The 20,598-nt window shown below is 38.7% G+C and overlaps 1 protein-coding gene and 1 long non-coding RNA gene across 2 annotated transcripts in view; one reads left to right on the forward strand and one right to left on the reverse strand.

Moving 5' to 3' along the window:
* LOC120557409 overlaps nucleotides 1–10,973 on the forward strand; it is a 30,018-nt gene extending 19,045 nt beyond the window's left edge. The window contains exon 4 of the long non-coding RNA XR_005638967.1: nucleotides 10,890–10,973. This is a non-coding gene — a long non-coding RNA (uncharacterized LOC120557409). The remainder of the gene's footprint in view (nucleotides 1–10,889) is intronic.
* LOC120557407 (immunoglobulin-like and fibronectin type III domain-containing protein 1) lies at nucleotides 8,000–19,669 on the reverse strand. Its single transcript, XM_039797697.1, is given in 25 exon segments — nucleotides 8,000–8,581; nucleotides 8,688–9,014; nucleotides 10,867–11,163; nucleotides 11,580–11,772; nucleotides 11,924–12,009; nucleotides 12,103–12,411; nucleotides 12,499–12,627; nucleotides 12,729–12,908; nucleotides 13,023–13,319; nucleotides 13,438–13,608; nucleotides 13,611–13,727; nucleotides 13,868–14,009; nucleotides 14,261–14,385; nucleotides 14,488–14,991; nucleotides 15,109–15,381; nucleotides 15,542–15,704; nucleotides 15,850–15,963; nucleotides 16,081–16,264; nucleotides 16,367–16,412; nucleotides 16,495–16,536; nucleotides 16,640–16,739; nucleotides 16,873–17,009; nucleotides 17,111–17,233; nucleotides 17,422–17,495; nucleotides 19,592–19,669. Coding segments are annotated over 24 exon segments (4,116 nt in total). The 5' UTR covers nucleotides 17,474–17,495; nucleotides 19,592–19,669; the 3' UTR covers nucleotides 8,000–8,576.
* Nucleotides 19,670–20,598: the final 929 nt, after the last annotated feature.

The following is a 20,598-nucleotide window of genomic DNA, read 5'->3' on the forward strand; positions in this document are numbered from 1 at the left end:
TGAACTCCATTGAGCTATTTTTCCAAAAATTTCCCAAATCTTGGTTTTCGTGCAAAAATCTTCATTATATGAACACTTGTTTAAGGACTTTAGGATGCACGAAAACTCTCAAACTTTTGCAGCCATGTGCAGAATATTAAACTCTTTCATCTGAATTCACATTTAGGCTTGGGAGTGGTACGGTTGCTCTATAGCGCCCCCTAATTGGTTTTAGCCCTTGAGCACATTTTTGACGGCCTCAATATATACGAAAACTCACAAAAATTGGCGCCCACATAAACACCTGGGGGCTTTGCGAGACTGTACAGCGATTTGGCCCATATCTGTAAGCGGGCTCCATAGCGCCCCCTAATGCGTAGAAGGCCTTAACTTGGACATAGTTGCTCCGATCTTCACCAGATGTAATACCCATATTGCTCTAATCATTGCAGACATATTTCCCATTTACATTCATTAGCTCCGCCCAACCGGAAGGCGGCCATTTTTAATTATGCATTTTTCAGGTGTTTTACATTCTTTCGAACTCGTCCTAGGCCGTGACTTCAATCTTCTTGAATCTTTGCAGGAAGTATCTGTTGACCGTCATAATGAAAAGTTATCCAGAGAATTTTGATAGTTGAAAAAATGCGGAAGTTATAGCAACTTACTGTCTAAACAGGATGTTGCGTTATCTTGACAACAATTATTCCGATTGCCCCGAAACTTGACAAGGATGTTCCTCCTGGCCGGTTTAGCAACTGTGCCAAAGTTGGCTGCAATCGGCCATTAGATGGCGCTGTTTTATTTTTTTTTATTTAATCATCAAAATATTGACATATGGGAAGCCTACTTTGTCTAACTACTCCTGGGACATGAGTCCGATCGGCACGAAAACTTGCATATACACTCGGAGTTATCAAAAGAATATTGATAGCTAAAACAATGCGCAAGTTATGGAGGACCAACTTCCTGTAGGTGGGAGTGGAAACAGGAATGGTTATATCTTGCCAACGGCTATTCCAATGGACACAAAACTTAAGAAAGTTGTTCCTCATGTGCCAATGAGGCTGTTTGCCAAATATGTCGTCAATTGGCCTTTAGATGGCGCTGTTTTAATTTTTTTAAATTAATTAGCTAATTTGCTTTGAGCGAAACCTACTTTTTTTAACTCCTCCTAGAGCGTGAGTCCCATCTGCACAAAAATGTGCACGTAGACTCGGTGGACTCTCATGACAAAAATATATCAAAAGAATTTTGATAGCTAACACAATGCGCAAGTTACAGAGGACCAACTTCCTGCAGGGGGCTGTCGAAACAGGAAGTTGCGTATCTTAACAAGATTTATTCCCGATTGACACCAAATATGACAAAGTTGTTCCGTATAGGGGTTTGAGCATCCACACCAAATTTATAGTGCATCGGCCATTAGATGGCGCTGTTAGAATTTATTTCATTAATTATTCACATCGCGATATATGGGAAACATACTTTGTCTAACTCCTCCTGGGCCGTGAGTCCAATCTGCACGAAAACTTGGATATAGACTCGGTTGACCCTCGTGACTAAAACTTATCAAAAGAATTTTGATAGCTAACACAATGCGCAAGTTATGGAGGAACAACTTCCTGTAGGTGGGTGTGGAAACATGAACGGTTCTATCTTGGCAAAAGTTTTGCGATTTACATGAAACTTAGAATGTGTGGTCTACATGTGATGTTGCATTTGCCAGTACCCCCCGGGGCAAGAAGCGAGGGCCCATCATCGCTGCTTGCAGCTTTAATTTTTTTTATTGCTTGTGTGAAATTTTACTGTTGAGTTTACTTTGTTTTTATAATCACATGAGGTCTACTGGTAATACTAGTCCCATGCAACTAGGGATTTTGTCTTTATTTTGGCTGTTCTATTTGTCAGTTATGTCAGTATTGTCACACTTGGACTGTGGAGCTGAAAGTAAGAACGAGAGCTGTGTGTTGACAGCCAAGTATGTTCGTGATGACAGTCTTATAAAATTATGAGTACAAAACATGTCAATATTTATATGCACTAATGACTCCTGTTAACATCAACTAAAAATACAATGTGTTTATTGGTGTCTTAGGGGTTAGGGGTTAGGGGCCTGAAAGAGGTATATAGAAGTCTCTGCATGCAACAGTTACTATAATACATGAAAACAGTGTGGATCCTTCAAGAAGTGTAATCTCCTAAATTGTGTGCCACAGACTTGTCTTGGGACTGACAGTGAACAAATCTGTCCTCAAATCAAATCAAACAAAAAATCATTTTGGTGAGCCTTCACTAAAAACAAAGCAGGAGTCTACTGTCTACCCTCTTATTCTAGGGGATGGCCAACAACAATCTGTTATGTAATAAAGGCAGTATTAGGGAGTTAGTATTAGGCACAAGGACCTTGGTTTATCTGAAACTAATGTAAATGTAAAATTGTCTCAGAAAAAGGCTTTCTCATATATTTTCTTAAGGTATTCTAAAAAAGACTAGCCTAACTGTCGGCATTATACTGAATGGAGGAAAACAAATACTAACACATTACACCACATGCTCTATATCTACAATAGACAGGTTGCAGATACACTAGTATTTAATTTGCGCTTCATTAACCACATGGCTGCACAGTCCCAATTGTATTAGCTTGGCAGATATGACCAGCTGTGAGATGATTGTTGTTTTAATAGATGGCTGAAATAAAATAATGTGATGCCGGTCTTGTGTAAATATATGAGCACATCAGGCTTAAAGGCAGCTATTGTGTTTCCTCTTTATATTTTACCTGTAAATCTGCTTTGATTTGTCAACATTATTAAGGAAAACTTTTAATTGGAAGGAACAGTTTTGTTGTTACTTCACTGCTACCGGCTAGATCTACTTTTTTACTTTGTTTGCAGACTACAGGTAATACGATTTATGAGTATTTAGCAAAAGTGCTTAAGCACAGAGCATCAAACATTGCATAAATTTCATTCTGAATAAAAGCCACAGCGATACCAGTGTTTCTAGAAATCAACACCACCAGTCAGTTATACACTTAACAGACAATTAAGCATTGCTGGGTCAGAGCTGCGTGATAAGAAAAAGAAAATAATCTTCAAATGAACTTGGATTTTTTTTGCTAGTAATTTTAAAAATGTGAAATGTCACGGAGAAGTACTTTTCAATAATGTATATGTTGTACACACAATTCACCTTGAAGATATTAACTTACAGAAGTCATTCAGATTCCTCATGGAGTCTGGGTTGCTGGCACTTTAAACCACAACTCAGTTATTGTGGTCTTAGTAACAACAGAGCAATGCTTAGTTTGAGCACGATTATGTGTGTGTGGATATTTCAAGCAGTGTAATAAAAGCGGATGCGTGGCTGTAGGAACTATGACTGTTCTCAGGCATGTGAAGCTGATATGAGAGGCTTGCCATTCTTCTAGGCATTTATTGCAAAAGGTCACAAGTCAGGAGCTTTGAATTCTGTCCTGCAAAACATAACATAATTAAACTACACTAAAAGTGTAATATTTTGTGGTGAAAAATCATGTACAGCATCCAGGTTTTTATGTTGTCAAAAGGAAGATGTCTTTTCATTTGTCTGATTAAAGGAAACCTATTTTGTACAGTACAGTATGATCAAATCAGCCAATATGTGTAATGTTTTTTCTAAGTGTATCACTACAAGGAATTGTGAAATACTTTTGGCATGTGGTTAGTGGCTTTTAAATGTCAAAGCCTAGTACTATAAACTCCCAGTAAAGAGTTGTGTCTAAAATAACAGGATGGCATGTGGCCACTGATATTAGTGTGTCCTAGGACTTAATGCAGGAAGATACTCAGTTGTTTGCAGGGTTGCACTTAGTCATGCACATGACTTTTTTTAATCATTGACGACTTTCCATAATATCCTCTGAAAGCATTGCAAACACTTGCTCACAGTAAAAGAGAAATTTGAAGCCATGTGACAGTTGGCAAAGTGCAAGCGGTGTATGTGAAGTTACGTAATGGTGTTTGGTGTTACAGAATGATGAATGGTTTGATTGTACCTGAAGACAACGATTAATATGGGCCGAGACAAGGCCAGTGCCTGAGTCTGTTTATTGACATTTTGGAACAGAAATTGTAGCTCATGTTTTTTGAAAATATTTTTTTTATTTAACTACTTCAATCACAGTAGTATATTGAGCACTGACCAAGCCTGGTGTAAACATTCATATGGAAGTCAGAAACAAATCACTCAAACTAAAGTACAGATTGCAGAAATTTAAAAACAAATATGTGGCTTTACCACACTTAGTAGTTAGATTATTTAATTATTTACTGTAATAAACATATGTAAACATGTGGATTGCACTTTTTAAACACTGTCTTTGAACTTTACTATACAGTTAAATAAGTAAAAATATAGTGTGTATATATATATACACACACAACGGTGTAATTTTTTATTTACAGTGCACAGAGAGAAGCTGCCTCCAGCCCCTCCCCCTCATGAAGTTGCGTGCCGTGTGCATGACAGCGTCAACGTTGCTCTTGTTCAGAGAGGCTGCCGTTACGTTAGTTGCTGGTGTTCTTGCCGTGGGATTAACTGTACTAATGAAACCGTTGAAACACTGCGGCCACGCTGCTGTGAAAGCTCCCCGAACGTCATTTATCAGAGTCTGGTTGTTACCCCTCTCAGTGGCAGGTCCTCCACTCCATATCTTTATAACGGAGCTAACCGCTAACCGGAGCTAACCGCTAATCAGAGCTAATCTTTGCCAACCGAGCCTTCAGTTCTGCGTGCATGTATCGATTAACTGCATGTATGGACTCGAGCCCGAATAAAACCCTTCATTTTATTAAAATGTCTGTAAAAGTTTTAAACTACAACTCAGAGTTGTTTGAATGACAGAAATTAGCTCAAGGTACGGCGTAGCATTAGCGTGCCAAGTTGATGCTTTCTCTGCAGAGTGCAGACTGATTTGCTCTTGCGAGTCATGTGACCAAATCGCAGCCTTTGCGATTAGGAAATCGCGCTTTAACATATCGCGATATTATTGCAAATGCAATTAATCGTTCAGCCCTAGTAGCCAGGACATGCTTTTGTGGTTGTTTGTTTGTTAGCTGCACTAGAGGTGTGGATCTATGAACATCGGTCTGTTGGTCTGACACTTTGGTCCAGACTGAAACAACCTTTAAGATAGATTGCCACCATGATGTTTACATTTATTTATTTTTTTAAAGAAATGACTTGGCAACAATTTGATGTATTGAAATGAAATTTGGTTGAAATGTGGTTCTGAGTGAAATGGCAACAATCGCATTGATTGCATTTAAATTTGGTATAGACAACTTTTCATCCAGCACCATCATTAGGTTAACATTTTAATTTGTATGTAAAACTAATGGCATTCCCCATCAGCCTTAGCTGTACTTTGTGTTAACATGCTAAACTGCTATGGTCAACCTTCTTAACATCTGCGTATAGCACATTGTCATTCAGAGTGTTAATGTAGAAACTCTCTCGCATGATGGTGTTAGCGTTTAGCTCAAAGCTCTGCAGTGCCTATTAGAGGTGTGACGAGATTAAACATGAAGAGAGTTCTTGTCGAGGTAAAAAGTGTCTTGCGATATCAGTACACAAGTGCAGAGCAGCAAACCATCGGTAAAATGTTAGCTCATAAATGCTCTGGAACCTGGCTATGTAGCCTAGCTGCCTTGCTATGCTTACAATGAAATGCAATGTCCGAACATGTTAGCGGTTGACCTGTCGGCTAGCTGAATCATTTTGAGTGTTTAAACTATCTACAGTGGTCTATTTGGTGGTGTCTTTGCCCTGTTTAAGTTCGTGTGACATATAAACAACAATCCATGTTGCGACAAGCGTCAATGTTCGCCAACAAAACATGTAATCAAACAAATGCACAAGTAGCCTAGCTAGCTAGCTGCCTGGCTAGGCTACAATGAAATCCAATGTCCGAACATGCTAGCGATTAGCCTGTCGGCTAGCTGAAAAGTTTGAGTGTTTAAACTAACATATTCAGTGATCTATTTAGTGGTGTATGTGTCCTAACTAAGTTCATGTGTCAAAAAACACAATTTGTGTTGATAGAAGTACCAATGTTCGTGTAGAAACACATACAAATTTTCATGATACGGCGCTGATAATCTCCGCCATCTTTGTCAGACTTTTTTTGTAACTCCTGCCTCCAAACACAAACACACGGACTTGATTGGTTCTTGAGTGGTCCTCATTTAAATAAAGTTAAACTTTCGTCAACTTTATTTCGCTCCCCTCGGCGATTCGCTCTCATCTCGCTCAATCAGGGCGAATTTCGTCACCATTCAACCTCAATGAGAACAAAGCGAAATTTCGCTGTGTGGAACCCTACCGTTAGAACTTTAGAGAGAACTGCCCCCCCCCATCCCCTCCCCTCCCTCTCTCTCCCTCTCTCTCCCTCTCTTCCTCTTTCTCTCTTGCCCGAGACACACATGCGCCCGCAGCGTGGAGTTCACTTTGGGGCTGTCTCGTGCAGACCACTCTCTTTCTCTGTTAAATACTTACTTTTAATGATAATAAACAAAGAGATGTTCTCTGTTCGTCCTATAATGGTCATAAATCCATACTACAGTAGCCTACTTCCTTGTTTATTGCTGCAATGAATAAAATGCAGAAGAGGAGAAAAGAGCATCTGTCTTCACAAAAGTCTATTGAGTGTTTGATGATAATTTATTTGTGCTTTAGAACGTAATCAATGTGAAACAATAGTAAAACTAGAACTGCATCAGTTATGACGGGGTTCAACCCTCCTGGTGCGAGTCGCCCCCAACGTCCCAGGGAGCGAGCGAAAGCGGGACCCAAAGCGTAACGGTGGGGAGCCAAACGTCAGGAAATATCGGGAAGTGTGAGCCGCAAGGTCTGCAGTACATTGCCTTTGCAAATATCCCATTAACATTGAGTAAAATGGCCAAAACTGGTCTACATTGACTATAGCGCACCCTAATGGCCGATCTTCACCAAATTTGGTACAGAGCCTCAGAGCGGCATGCTGAACAAGCGTCACAAGGTTCATGTTGATAGCAATTACTACAGCAGAGAAATTGCAATCGCAAATGTCCCATTTGCATGCATTGAGTTATCGGCCAAAACATATAAACGTTGATTATAGCGCCATATAGTGGCAGATTTTCGCCAAATTTGGTACAGAGCAGTGGGATGTTGATGTTGGGAAAGTTTTTTGCTGATAGCATTTAATTTGGCCGAGATATTCTAAAGTTTGTGTTTGGTAGCTAGCTACAAAATGTTGTTTGGTGGTTGCGCATAGTTTAACTTAGCAAAATTCTTTTGATAACTTTTGGTCAGGTCCATCTGGAGATGCTACGTACCAGGTTTTGTGCAGATCGGTCGCACGGCCTAGGAGGAGTTCAAAAAAGTTGGTATTGCGCGATATTGCGGAAAATTTGAAGTTGCTCACATTAGTGAAAGTGGTGAATCCAAACCTGGGTCCCATAGGCCACGCCCACTTTGACGAATCAGTACCCCACTGTAGGGGTGGCCTCAGGAGTGGCCCTAGATGGTACCCTCAAAATTTCGTAAAAATCGGTGAGCTGTTCATGAGATATAAACTTTTTGTACTTGTAGCGCCTCCTAGTGGCCAATTTTCGTAACATTTGTTGGGGAGCCACAGAGGGTCATGGAAACAACAATCTAAAGTTTCGTGTTGATAACATTTATGTTGGCTGAGATATGGCAAAGTTCGTGTTTTCGTAGCTAGCTACACAAATTTGTTTGTGCGTGATTTGCGCAGTTGTTATCCGATAAAAATTCTTTTGATAACTTTTTATCAGGTCGGTCTGGAGATGCTATGTACCAAGTTTCGTGCAGATCGATTGCTTTATTTCTCTCTGTCTACTGTGCAATGACAAATTAAAGTACAAAACAAAACATACAGCCTCACAGAGCCATTAGAGTGTCTGTAGACTCTTAGTCTTTAAGTGACAACCTCATAATTACATTAAGAGTAAAGATATAAATGAAACAGTTCACTATTGAACAGGGAAGGATTTATTTTGGCACAGTGATTGATAATTCAAAACAATTTACATACAAACACTAAGACATACTAAGTTAGACATATTGTCAAATCTTCAATTTTCCATGAGGTCAGAACTTCAGAGAAGCCAGCTGATTTTTTGTCTTACTCAGAACACAGCAGAGGAAACTATAATTACAGCTCAGGGAAAAATACATTAGATCAATAAATAACCCTTTTGGGTGCAAGATTAGCATATCATTAGTGTTGAATCTCGGATGTGTCTTGTCAAAGTCTTCTTGGCATCCAGTAGATAAATTGAGTAAACTTTGCACTCAAATACAAAAAAAAAGTTTTCAAATTTAAATTTGTCCGATTTGTTAATGGTTTGTAAACATTTGTGGATAGTCATCAAGAGCTTTTCTGTTTCTTCTCTCTTTATCCTTTATTTTCTTCTCCACCGTTTTGTTATAACACATCAATACAGTAAATCGCAAAAAAGCAGGTTTCAAAATTGGCAAATCCTTTATATTCAATACTTTAAATGGAACAGGCGTCTTCAGGAGTTAAGGCCAACTGCATCATCCTAATCTAAAGGAGGAGGGAGATTAAAGATACAGTATAATGTTAATGTTCAAACATATAGCCGGAGAAATAGAATAAAAAAATGTAACAAATCATTTGAATGTGTTTTTACCTTCAACAACAAGTTTAGTTGAACACTCTACTCTGCCCAGAGTGTTTTCTGCAATGACTGTGTAATCCCCACTGTCCTTGGGCCCAACTTTGAGTATGACCATAGAACAGACCCCACATGTGTTAGTGATATAGTAGTTAGTGTTGGTGTTGAGGCTAACACTATTTCTGCACCAGGTAACATGGGGTTTGGGGTTTCCAGTCACTGCACAGCTCATGTAGCACTCGTAGCTCTCTGGACTTTTGTGCGTTTTCAGTGGAACAGAGAATGAGGGAGGTGTCTCAAAGTTGCAGTTTTTAGAGGCAGGAAGGATCAGAGAAAATGTTTCTGGAGGGAAGAAAATGGAAACAAAGTTAAAAGGGTGTCATATTTATTGATCTCTCTTTAGATGAGTTATGGTGACACCTCTCACTTTGCTACTATAATTGTTTTGGGACAGAGGGATTTTTGACAGCCAAGTCAAAATTGTCAATCCTTTTATGCTCCTATTAATTACATACAGTACTATTCACTTGTTCCTTCACTTGTACAAATATAAGGCTGCAATTAACAATTATTTTCATTTTCAATTAATCTGTCAACTATTTTCTTGATTAATCATCTAGTTTATGAAATATCAAAAGTTAACAAAATCACAACCCATCACAATTTCTCAGAGTCCAAAGTGTTTAAATTGCTAGATTCATCAGACTAACAGTCTTTACTCCAAAGAAATATCATTCAATATCATATGACAAAGAAAAGCAGCAAATTCTCACATATTAGAAGCTGGAACCAGCAAATGTTTGGCATTCTTAATGCTGTTACTAAAATTAGTAATAGAGGATGATTCATTTTCTTTGCCTCAACTAATACTTATTGTTTGCAGCTCTATACTTATCTATATCTATTTAGATCTGGGTAGATGCCTTTTAAAGTGCACTAGCGCTAAAACTAACAGTTATTTTCATTGTCGATTAATCTGTTGAGTATTTTTGCAGTTAAAGGAAAAATCCGGCGCAAAATGAACCTAGGGGTTAATAACACATGTGTACCGAGTCAACTGTTCTCTTGGATTTGTTTTCATGCTAATCGAATGTGACCAGTTTTAGCGCAAACTGCTAATTAGCTTATAACGCTAGTCGTCGGGGCACGGGTAAGGCTCAAAATAGCACCACACAGTAGCATAATGAGGGTCCCTACATGTAAACCGAAGCATTGAGAACTTTGTAACAAACGCCATGCTTGAGCGATTGCTTAAGCTATATTACTGGTTACTGGTTACAAGGCGTTCGACTGGTCATGACTGTTTTCCCAAGATGGCGCCCGCATGTATACATGAACGGTACTGTATTTCTAAACTATCTTTTTAATAAACTGTCTGTACACTTACAAAGTTCTCAATGCTCCAGTTTACATGTAGGGACCCTCATTATGCTACTGTGGAAGTGTGGAACTATTTTGAGCCTTGTTAGTGGTATAGAAATAGTTTTTAAAAAACCAAAAACCCCCCCGGCCATGTTTACCCCCTTTTTTTGTTTTTTTTTTTTAAAAAAAAAAATGTTTAGTCCATGAAAACTGCCCCCCCTCCTTTTTTCCCCCCCCCCTCTCTTTCCCCCCTTTTTCCCTCCCTTCTTTTCATATTGTCAAACCAAACAGTGAAACATGTCCATCACAAGTTTCGAGAGCCTGAGGTGACATCTGAACATGTCTTGTTTAGTCTGACTAACCTAGATACATTACATTTTAAAAGTATATAGAAAAACAGCAAATTCTCACATTTAAGAAGCAAAACCAGCAAATGTCTGGCATTGTGTCTACCCACTGCTATAATTATGAGTCATATTTCTGTATGTCTCCTCTCTCTCTCTCTCTCTCTCTCTCTCTCTCTCCAACTGGTCGTGTCAGATGGCCACCCACTGAGAGCCCGGTTGTTAAAAGGACGTGTTTCCTTACCGCTGTTGCACCAAAGCTTGCTCTTGGGGGGAATTGTTGGGTCTCTGTAAATTATAGATTGTGGTCTAGTCCTATCTGTAAGGTGTCCTGAGATAACATGTGCTAGGATTTGACACTACAAAAAAAATTGATTGAACTGAATTTTTTTCTTTATGAATGGCTGAAACGGTTGATTGTCTAATTGACTAACAAACTAGTTGTTTAAAATTAGTACACAATATTGCATCATATTTGTTAAACCTGCCTGTTTTTCTCTTCACTTCCCAGATCGCAGACTCAGAGGGCTTGGAAAGCCCCATGTCATTCTTCGTATAGACCCGGAACTTATACTCCCTTCCCGGCATGATATTGGTGACAGTGAACTTGTTATTGAAGAGATGGTCTGCCACAGTCTGCCAATTACGCTTAACAGAATCACGCTTGGTGATCATGTAGTGCAGCCTGTCGTCTTTCGTCTCATCTGGAGAAGGAGTCCAGGAGACCGTCACTGTTCCCGACACATTCTCCTCCAGCTCCACGGGGCCTGGAGGCTTGGGGTCATCTAGAAACAGGTAGGATAGATTATAAATATCTTGCTATTAGTCATGCTCTCCTTAAACTTTCCCCACACATCCCTTAAGTCCAAAGTGTACAAAAAATATAGTATACATAAGACTTAATTTTCTTTGCATCTTTGCACCTTAAAGAACATACATATTTTAAAAGCTTAAATTAGTAATTATGTAAATTTGAGTACCTCTTTTGCTCCATTCAAAAACTAAAGCAACTTTGGAATAATCTTAAAAATATAATACATATCACATTGCAAAACCATAAACCCTATCCATTTAACTTTTATTTGTTATGCATTAGTTGGAATTTTATTTTTTTCATTGTACCTGTGATATCGCTGCGATATCGGTGTATTTGGTCAAAAATATCGAGATATTTGATTTTCTTCATATCGCCCAGCTTTACCTGTGACTCTTATCTCAACACTAGAGGTCTCCTGACCAACAAGGTTTTTGACAATGATTGTGTAGATCCCAGTGTCATGGCGCTCTGATGAGGGGATCATTAACTGCGATGACGTGTCTGTGTTGCTCACTGTCACACGCTTGGGAACAGGATGACCGTCCTTGAGCCATTTGACAGCTGGTATTGGAGAGGCCTGCCAACAACAGGAGATACAGGGCTAAGATGTGGGTTTATACTTTTTGGTAGAGCAGCAGAGAAGTGTCTAATCTGTAACTTTAAACATGACTTTGAACAAAACAACTGGGTGTTTTTTTGTGTCTGCTTGTATAAATATTATACTGAACCTTAAAGTTGAAGTTGATCCGAGCAGAATTCCCAGCTTTCATTACCACAAAGTTCTTCATTTTTTTGTCAGTAAATTGAGGCCTTACTGTGACAATGTGGGGAGAGTTTAAAGTGATTAAATGAAGGTAAAATGTATCAAATTCTTTCTGCAGACAGTTAACAATTTCCACTTACTAACCTGGAGGAGGCATTGCAATGATGTAGTTGTCCAATTCTTGAGGCTCACCATCTCCACCCTCATTGGTGGCTACAACTCTTACCCAGTACATGGCCATAGACTTTAGACCCATAATAGTATAGGAGGACACAATGATAGCATTGGAGTTACAGCGACCCCATTCAGGGTTTTCTGCTGGTCTGAGCTCCACAAAGTATCCTTTAGCCTCATCTTTGACCCCTTCTTCCTCCGTGGGTTTGGACCAGCCCAGCGATAAAGTGGAGTATGTGGAGTCTGTCACCTTCAGGTCAGTAACTTTACCAGGGGGCTCTGAAAGTGTAAACATTTAAGCATTGAGATTTGAGCAATTAAGCATTGAGATGATAACAATATAGCTTTCATAGGCTTATTACTTACTCTTTGGATCTCTTGCAAACACAAATTCAGAAGGCACACTTGGCTCTCCAGCACCAGAAATGTTGATAGCTGATACACGGAACTCATACTCAAAGCCTTCCACGACCTCCTTCACTGCATACTGTGTCTCTGTTGGTATGGCAAAAGTATCATTAAGACTATAAAGTAGAATAAGTTTTTTTTTTACTTTTGAACATTTGTACTTGACAATGCATCTGTAAACCCTGTACCTCTGATGGGCTCATCGAGTGGGTTGACATGGCCCCACAGATTACTGCCGTGCTTCCGTTTCTCTATGTTGTATCCCAAAATGTTGGTTCCTCCAGTATTAGTGGGTGTAGACCAAGCAAGATTGATACAGTCTTTGAAAGCACTAATAATCTTTGGTGTAGAAGGAGGTCCAGGGTAAGCTGAAAGAGTGATGAAATAGAAAAAAAAACTGTCACTTTTTAACTGGCTCACACAAAGCCTTTTGTAATTGAGACACTGTCAATAAATTTCGGTGTGCTTGTAGGAAGGCTCACCCTTTGTCCCTGCCTGAATGTCATCGGTTTCCATCATTTCACTGATGCCTTGATCAGTTTCTGCCCTGATGTGGTAGCAGTACTTTCTTCCGTGATCCACATCAGTATCCCTGTATTTAGCCTCTGGGCCAATCTTGCCTAATTTCTTCCAGCTATTTCGTCCAATTTGTTGGCGCTCCAGGATGTAGTCTGTGATAGGGGAACCGCCATTGTCTTTGGGAGTCCTCCATTTGAAGTCAATGCAAGCTGCCGAAGCTTCAATGATATCCACAGGGCCTAGGGGTGGTGTTGGTTTATCTGCAGTACGACAGAAGTATAAAGAACAACCACAGTTATATCAACATCTTGTATTATATATATGACTTTTGTACAACAGAAGAACATGTAGTTCTCAACATGTAGCGTACAACCATACCCAACACAACGAGCTGCGAGATGGCCTCAGTTGTTCCACATTCATTTTTAATCTTGATCTTAATTTCTCCAGTGGTTTTGCGTTGGCACTTGGTAAGCAGCAGGCGGCTGTGTGAGGAAGATTTCTCGATTTTGATATGGGTGTCCTCCAACAGCTCTTTCCCCCTACCCCCCGGGCCCTTGGGGGGGGGGGGGCAACAAAAGATTGGTTTAAGGGGGGCTTTTTTTGTTTTTTTTTTTTGACAGGTTTTATGAACTCGGTGAGGTCATCTGCATTAATTCTTGGAGGATCTAGCAGGAGAAACACTTTTTTTTTAAACTGAGACTTTTATTGCTGAGCTGAAAAGAATATTGTTTTACACATTTTCACAGTGGCTACCTGTTTGTATTGCTTTAGTAGGAATATCTCAAATTAGTTCTGATTACAATACCTTCAACACTTAACGCAGCTTCTGTTTTACGCCCATCAGCTTCACATCGGTACTTTCCAGAATCCTCTTCTTTGCAGTTCTTGATAATTAGTTTGCGATAAGTCCCATCTTTAACAATACAGATATCATCTGTAGCTGTTATCTGAAATATATATACACACACACACACACACACACACACACACACGCACGCACGCACACACACACACAAAGTGAAAACAGTACCGGTGTTGCTCTTGCTTCTGGTAAAAACTGATGAATTGCTTTTTGGTGGTGCATGCTGATAATGCATTTTGACTGATCTATGTATTTTATGCGAACCCACACTCCTAAACACACTTAAATCTCAGAAGGTTAAAGATGAAAGCTATTCCTGAACCAGCTCTTCCTCACCTCATTCCCATCTTTGTACCAAACTGCGTCACAGTCCTCACTGCTCAGCCGGCAGACCAGTTCTGCATCAGTACCAATGATTGCGGTTACATCTGACAGTCCGCCGGTGAAGTATACTCCTGGGTCTAAATGGAAATACCTCACATTACTAACCTTATTGTTAACTGGAAACAGGAATGTATAAACAACAAAGCAGTACAGTGTAAATGCTCTGTGCTGATGCATACCAATGACTGTTTCAGGGACAAGTGGGCCTGCTCGCACTCGCTTTCTTTTCTCTTGAACAGGCTCCCCTTCTTCAGTATCAGCATCTTCAGCAGAAGCCTCTCCCTCCTTTGCTTGTACCTTTTGTTCTTCCTCCTGTACATCCTCTTCTTTGTCATCTTCATCCTCTTCCCCCTCAACAGTGGTTGCTTCTGCGCATTCTCCAGCTTCCGCCTTTACCATTTTATCTGACTTTGCCTTTGCTTTGGCTTCTGCTTTTGCTTTAGCTTTGGCTTCTGCTTCCGCTTTAGCTTTGGCTGCTGCTTCCGCTTTCTCAGCTGCAGCCGCGGCGGCTGCTGCAGCTGCTGCTTCTGCCTCTGCCTTTGCCTTTGCAATCAACTCATCTCTCTCTTTCTGTACCTTAGCACGTTGCTCCTCAGCAATCTTCAAAAGTTCAGCTCCACCACCACCCGCTCTGGTTGTTTTGCGAGCTTTCTTCTTTCCTTGTGAGTTTGGTTCACTGTCAGCTAATAAAAAATACACAGTACCGGGACATGTTTAATGCTTCAAGAGACATTTTCATTATCTGATAAACTTGGGTTGAACAGTCTGAAAAGATCCAATTCAAAATGTGTAAAGGGTACCTTCCACTATAAGCCAGGCATTGCAGGAATTTTGTCCAGTCACAGCCGCATAAATTCCTTTGTCCAGTAGCTTGCAGTCCTTCACCACCAATGTGTGAATCAGCATATCTTCTGACACAATGATGTCATATTTGTCCCCTTGCTCTAGTGGGACATTCTTTCCTGTCCATTTTATCTTTTTCAGGGGTTGTGAGATGACACACTCAAACACAGCGTCTTCTCTTTCCTCTGCTTTCACGTCTTCAATCTTGACCAAGAACTCCACAGGGGGAACTAGACGAAGCACAAATATATTATTAACAACATGGTATTTCAAATTTCCTGTCACAAGACAACTCATGTAGCAATTGTAGCTCTTTTTGGACTGTTGTTTTGGCATTGTGTACACGTTACAGTCAAGTTTGTAGATAATTAATTTGGCACATCATCTTACGTTTGAAGTCAGTTGAGAAGATCTTAACTCCATCAACCTCAACTTGGTATAATCCTGCATCGTCTGGGTCAACACCATTGATGCTAAACACAAACTTCTTTCCCACTTGCTTCAGTCCATGTTTTATCTCTGCATCCACATCATAAGGAATCATAACTCCATCCTGTTTAAACATAAGCAGTCATAAACGTTGGAACAATATGTAGTGTGCATGTGAATGTGTCCGTGTTGCAGAATATGTAACACGACTTTCAGTGCTTTTGTTTTCACCATTGAGAAAAGTTAATCTTTGAAATGAAACATCTCACCTTGTATATGAAGACTTTGCTGGTAGGGTCTTTCAGTGACATTTCAAGTTCAAACTCTGCATCACCATCATCTTTCAATTCAATGGGCTTTAGGTTGCATAGTCTTTCAACAACCTGTTGTAATTGGTATTATTAAAAAAATAATATTTATAGTTTGTTTCATTTATATAAATATAGATGCCAGGCTGTGTAGGTGCTTTATATTTACATTTAGATTAATATGAGACATACCCTTTCTTGCTCTTGCTCCCTTTCTATCTTCCTCTCACTTAGTTTTTTCAGCATCCCACGAAAATCTGTGACACCATACTGAGCACAGATGGACTCATAATCTTTCTTGTCTGCACTCATCAACAATTCCCAAAAACGTTCATCGATTTCTGGTCTCTTCTCTTCTTTTGCCTCAGGGTCAACCCTACGAAAAGAAAAAAAAAACTTTAAGGTAATAGTCATAAATGACAAAAAACAACAACAAAATGTCATGTACTTTTTCCCCATTCATAAATGTACTACTTACTTATTTTTTAAGGCCTTTTTGAAGTCCTCAGGTGTCTGTCGGACAGCTACAACAAAGTCAGCAGCAGTTTACAACTTTCATTCAATGACTGACATTGCATTATTATAGATTAAATGTAAGCTGTGTACCTGTTCTTGCTTCCTGCAAGGCTCGGGTCTTCTTAAAGCCAACTAAAATGGGAGAAGAAAAATGCAGTGAAGTGAGACAGATGTTATTCATCTTAATACTTAAATTTGGTTTAATGGAAGAATGGAATAAAAGTAAGTAACTAACCCTCAATAATATTAAGCGTAGCAGTAACAACTGCTTTTCCATATTCATTTCTGGCATAACACTTGTAGGTATCAGCTTGATCCACCGTTACAGCAGGCATCTATCAATCAATACATGATTATCAGTATTTTTGCAAAAAATAGTGCAAGGCAGCCTACTGATCATTCTGATGTATTTATTGATCCGTCGCATTTGTATAAGCACTCCTTGTGAGACATAGTCCGTGATCTCACCTGTAGTTGGTATTCACCAGAACTTGTATCATGGACAATTTTCCACCTTTCGTCATCAATTTCTCCAGCATTTCTCGCCCAGGTCACAGTAGGTGTTGGTTCGCCAATAATGACTGCTCTGAAGATTGCTACTTTTCCTACAGAAATGGTAACAGGAATGTACCATTATGTTATTATCTTAGATTAAGAACATCAGGAAGAAATTAGGTTGTGCATGTGATTTGAGCTGGTACCTTACCTTCTTGAATAGTTAGAGAAATGGGTTTCCGAGTGAAATCTGGGGTGGCCATGCCTTCAGGTAGTTCTTCCACATACTGCGTGATCATAACTCCAGGCACCCTTGACTTCTTTTTAATTCTCACTGGCATTAAATGAGATAAATTGCATTATTTACACACTTATGAAGAACTTCTGTAGGTTTGACGGCTTTGATTTAAGTTCATATGTCTCACAAAAGGCTATACTTTATGCATTTAGTTTTGATCACATATTTTATTGTTTGGCATTAATTTGCTGTCAAGGATGGGTATTCAAACTCTAGTTACTTACCCTGCCCTGGAGCAGTTGGCTCCTCCTCTTTCGCTCTACGTATTTTAAACATCTTGATTTGGACAACAGCTTCTCTGTTAATGCAAAAACGTTAGAATGCGGTTTTAAAACACTTAATACTTTAATAAGGCACTGTTTAGTTTGCTTATATAACATTTTAATTGGTCTTCACTTTGATGGTTGCTTGGATTGTATATTAGGGTTATTTTCTCCCATATCAATGCCCAACATGTACAAAAATTCCAATGTAGTCTGGAACTGTCAGCATGGCTTGACCACTGCTAGTAACCATGAAAATTCTCGTCTGTCTGACATGCAGTTAATATCTTCCAGATGGTCTGAAACTGTAATGGGTATCACTTATCATTGTTTTAACTAGTTGCTTAAGGCATTATGCCTGCTTTTACAACACAATGTTGATGCATTTTTTAGTAAAGCTGATCCTTTGAGAGACAGTTAAGATGTAATGAGACGTAATTTATTCCTCCCTTCAATTACTAATCCCTAATTACAAATATTATGGTGTACGCTGCGTTGTGTGACGAGTAAGATCTGTATCGCAAATGGTGTTAGGATATCTGATATCTAGATTAAAGGATTCCTGTGATCACAAAATGCTTAACATTCCTTTCGTAGGTTCCTGCAAAATAGGCAGGCCTAATTTTTCAGGAAGTAGGTCACATACCTCATAAAACATCTATTATGACTCAGGAAGTGACGCAAGTGACTTACTGCAAATGTAACATTAGTCATAACCATCTTTGTATTTAGGTTTTGCGTTGTGTGGTTAAAAAATAACCTCTTTTCCCTTTTTCTTTCTTCTACTTCCTAATCTAGTGTGTCATTAAATCAAATTTCTTAAACTATAAAATGGTAAATTTTGATGATCAGATATCACCTTAATCATTTTAAATAATTCGTAATTAACTTCTCCAAAAGAGTATAATAAGTCAGCTCCAGTCTCCACTTGCCAAAACAGCGTATGTGAAAAAATCAAATACTCATTTCAGCAACTATGAAAAAAAAACTTACACCAAGGTACTAGTTATTTAGTAATAAAGTAAAGTATAAAGTACTTTTGCAAAAAAAGGGCCATATAAGCAAAGTGATGTGTAATGTGTTTAAAACTTGCAAAATGTTTAATTCAGAAAATATGTACGTATTCATACTTAAAGTGATTTTTTTTCTAATTTTATTTCTGATTTAATTTGAGAGGTTAGATTACATATTACTTCTTTATATACCAGTATGTGATAAAAACATCTTAAAGGCTCAAGACAAACTAATGTTAGCACTCTGTTAATCTACTTCATTTTGAGGATCTCCTTAGTCTAATGACAGAGCCTTTTGTTCTTGGATTACATTTTATCACTTATACTATTAATATTGAATTTAATTAAAATACATTATGTAGAGTCCTGTCAGTTGATGAAGTGTCTGCATATTTAGCAGTTTTGCACACTTGGTGTACTGCTGTGACTGCTTTAAAACTATATTTGTCTGAGAGAGAAAATAGCTGCCAAGGGTGTGAACTGATTTATGAATGTTCTGTCAGGCCATGTCCTAAATCTCAGAGCAACATGGTAAAGCAGTGCATGTACTTTTACTTTGTCAGTTTTTTGTGATAAAATACTAAATAAATATCACATTAAAGCTTGGCAAATTACTGTAACCACTTGTGGCAGGAAGAAAGTGAAGGACCAATTTTAGTTTGAATAAACAAATAACTTTGTATGTTTCTGTAGTTTGACTATCAGTTACCACTACTCTCTTGCTCTTGCACAATCATTAGTCTGATCGTGATCTTTCTTAAACTTTTTACTTTTTGTATTATTTCTTATCAAGCTTAGACAATTCCACTTAAAACATGTATCATAAACAACAATATTACAGCTCATCATATTGTTTTTTTTTATCATATTACATTTTAGAGATACTGAACTAATTTAAACTGCTGTCAGCATTCAATAAAAATTCTCATTTAGGCTAACTAGTAAAGTCTCATTACCATGTTTACCAAAGGTAAATATACAGTAAAATGCAAACTAGTGTCAGATAAGCACATATAACATATACATATTTACATAAATTGGTTAACAGAATAAAGATTTTGATGGAATGACATATACACATATTAGGAATTTTCACAATACTCGGTCAATTAACTTACTATTTATTTTTCAGGTGAACTGTTCTCTCGCTGTCTGTTGCCAGCCAGGTTCCAGCTGATTCCTGAGTGTGGGCTTTTCGTTTTGAGAGGCAATGAAGTCTTTCAGAGACACTCGCAGCAACCTAACCAACTGCTTTTTCACTGTGGCTCCTGGGGATAGGTTTACTGACATTCACTTTGGCCCTTAAGTGCTATAGGTTCCTGAAAAAGGGGCACTAGAGGGAATGCAGGAGTGAAGCTTTCTAATCCCTCCCTCAAAAGTGGAATTTCAGCAGCAGGGTGCTTTTGGCTGCTCTTATTAAAAAGGGAAGTCTCATGAGAAGTGAGATAGAAGTGTCATGGGCTGAGCTGCCTCTCTATCCGCTTAATTGTACATTTAGGCTGTTTGATCTTCATCCCAACATTTAAGAGGTAAGTGTCAATTAAATTCTGATTTTTTTTTTAAGCTCCTTCCATTCATTTGTTGGAAATGGCAATAACAATAAATGTTCAGAAATGTTTGAATTAATGGATCGTTTTTTTCATGCCGGAAGTCTATGCCAAAAATGAGACAATTTGCTTAAATGTTCCTATTTACTTATTGACATTGGACATATCAGTTGATAAGCAAAAAAACAACAACCTAAACCTCATTCTAATACTAATGAGCCAAAGTTATGTTTTACTGTCTTGTTAGACTGAAACAGAACAGAAAAAAGTGACATAGTAGCATGTATTAAATATACATATTATAGCATATATAATACTGTAATAGGCACTTTACTTTGAAACTGAGAGGTGTCATCCTGCACTGGTTTGACATGTTTAAGCCCAGGTTGCAACTCTTGGCCGTCTCTTCTTCAGTGACTCTAAACTTGGACTTGTGTCTGACCTTGCAAAGAATATGCCTAGGGAGGTAATACAAGAAGACTGGGCATAAATTATTCATATAAAACTTCATGAAGATGAACAAGCGGTATGGATTTTGATACTTGCTTGCTTTGACCCATGACCACAATATATGCTCA

This window comes from Perca fluviatilis, chromosome 4 (assembly GCF_010015445.1).
Source record: "Perca fluviatilis chromosome 4, GENO_Pfluv_1.0, whole genome shotgun sequence".
Classification (NCBI taxonomy): Eukaryota; Metazoa; Chordata; class Actinopteri; order Perciformes; family Percidae; genus Perca; species Perca fluviatilis.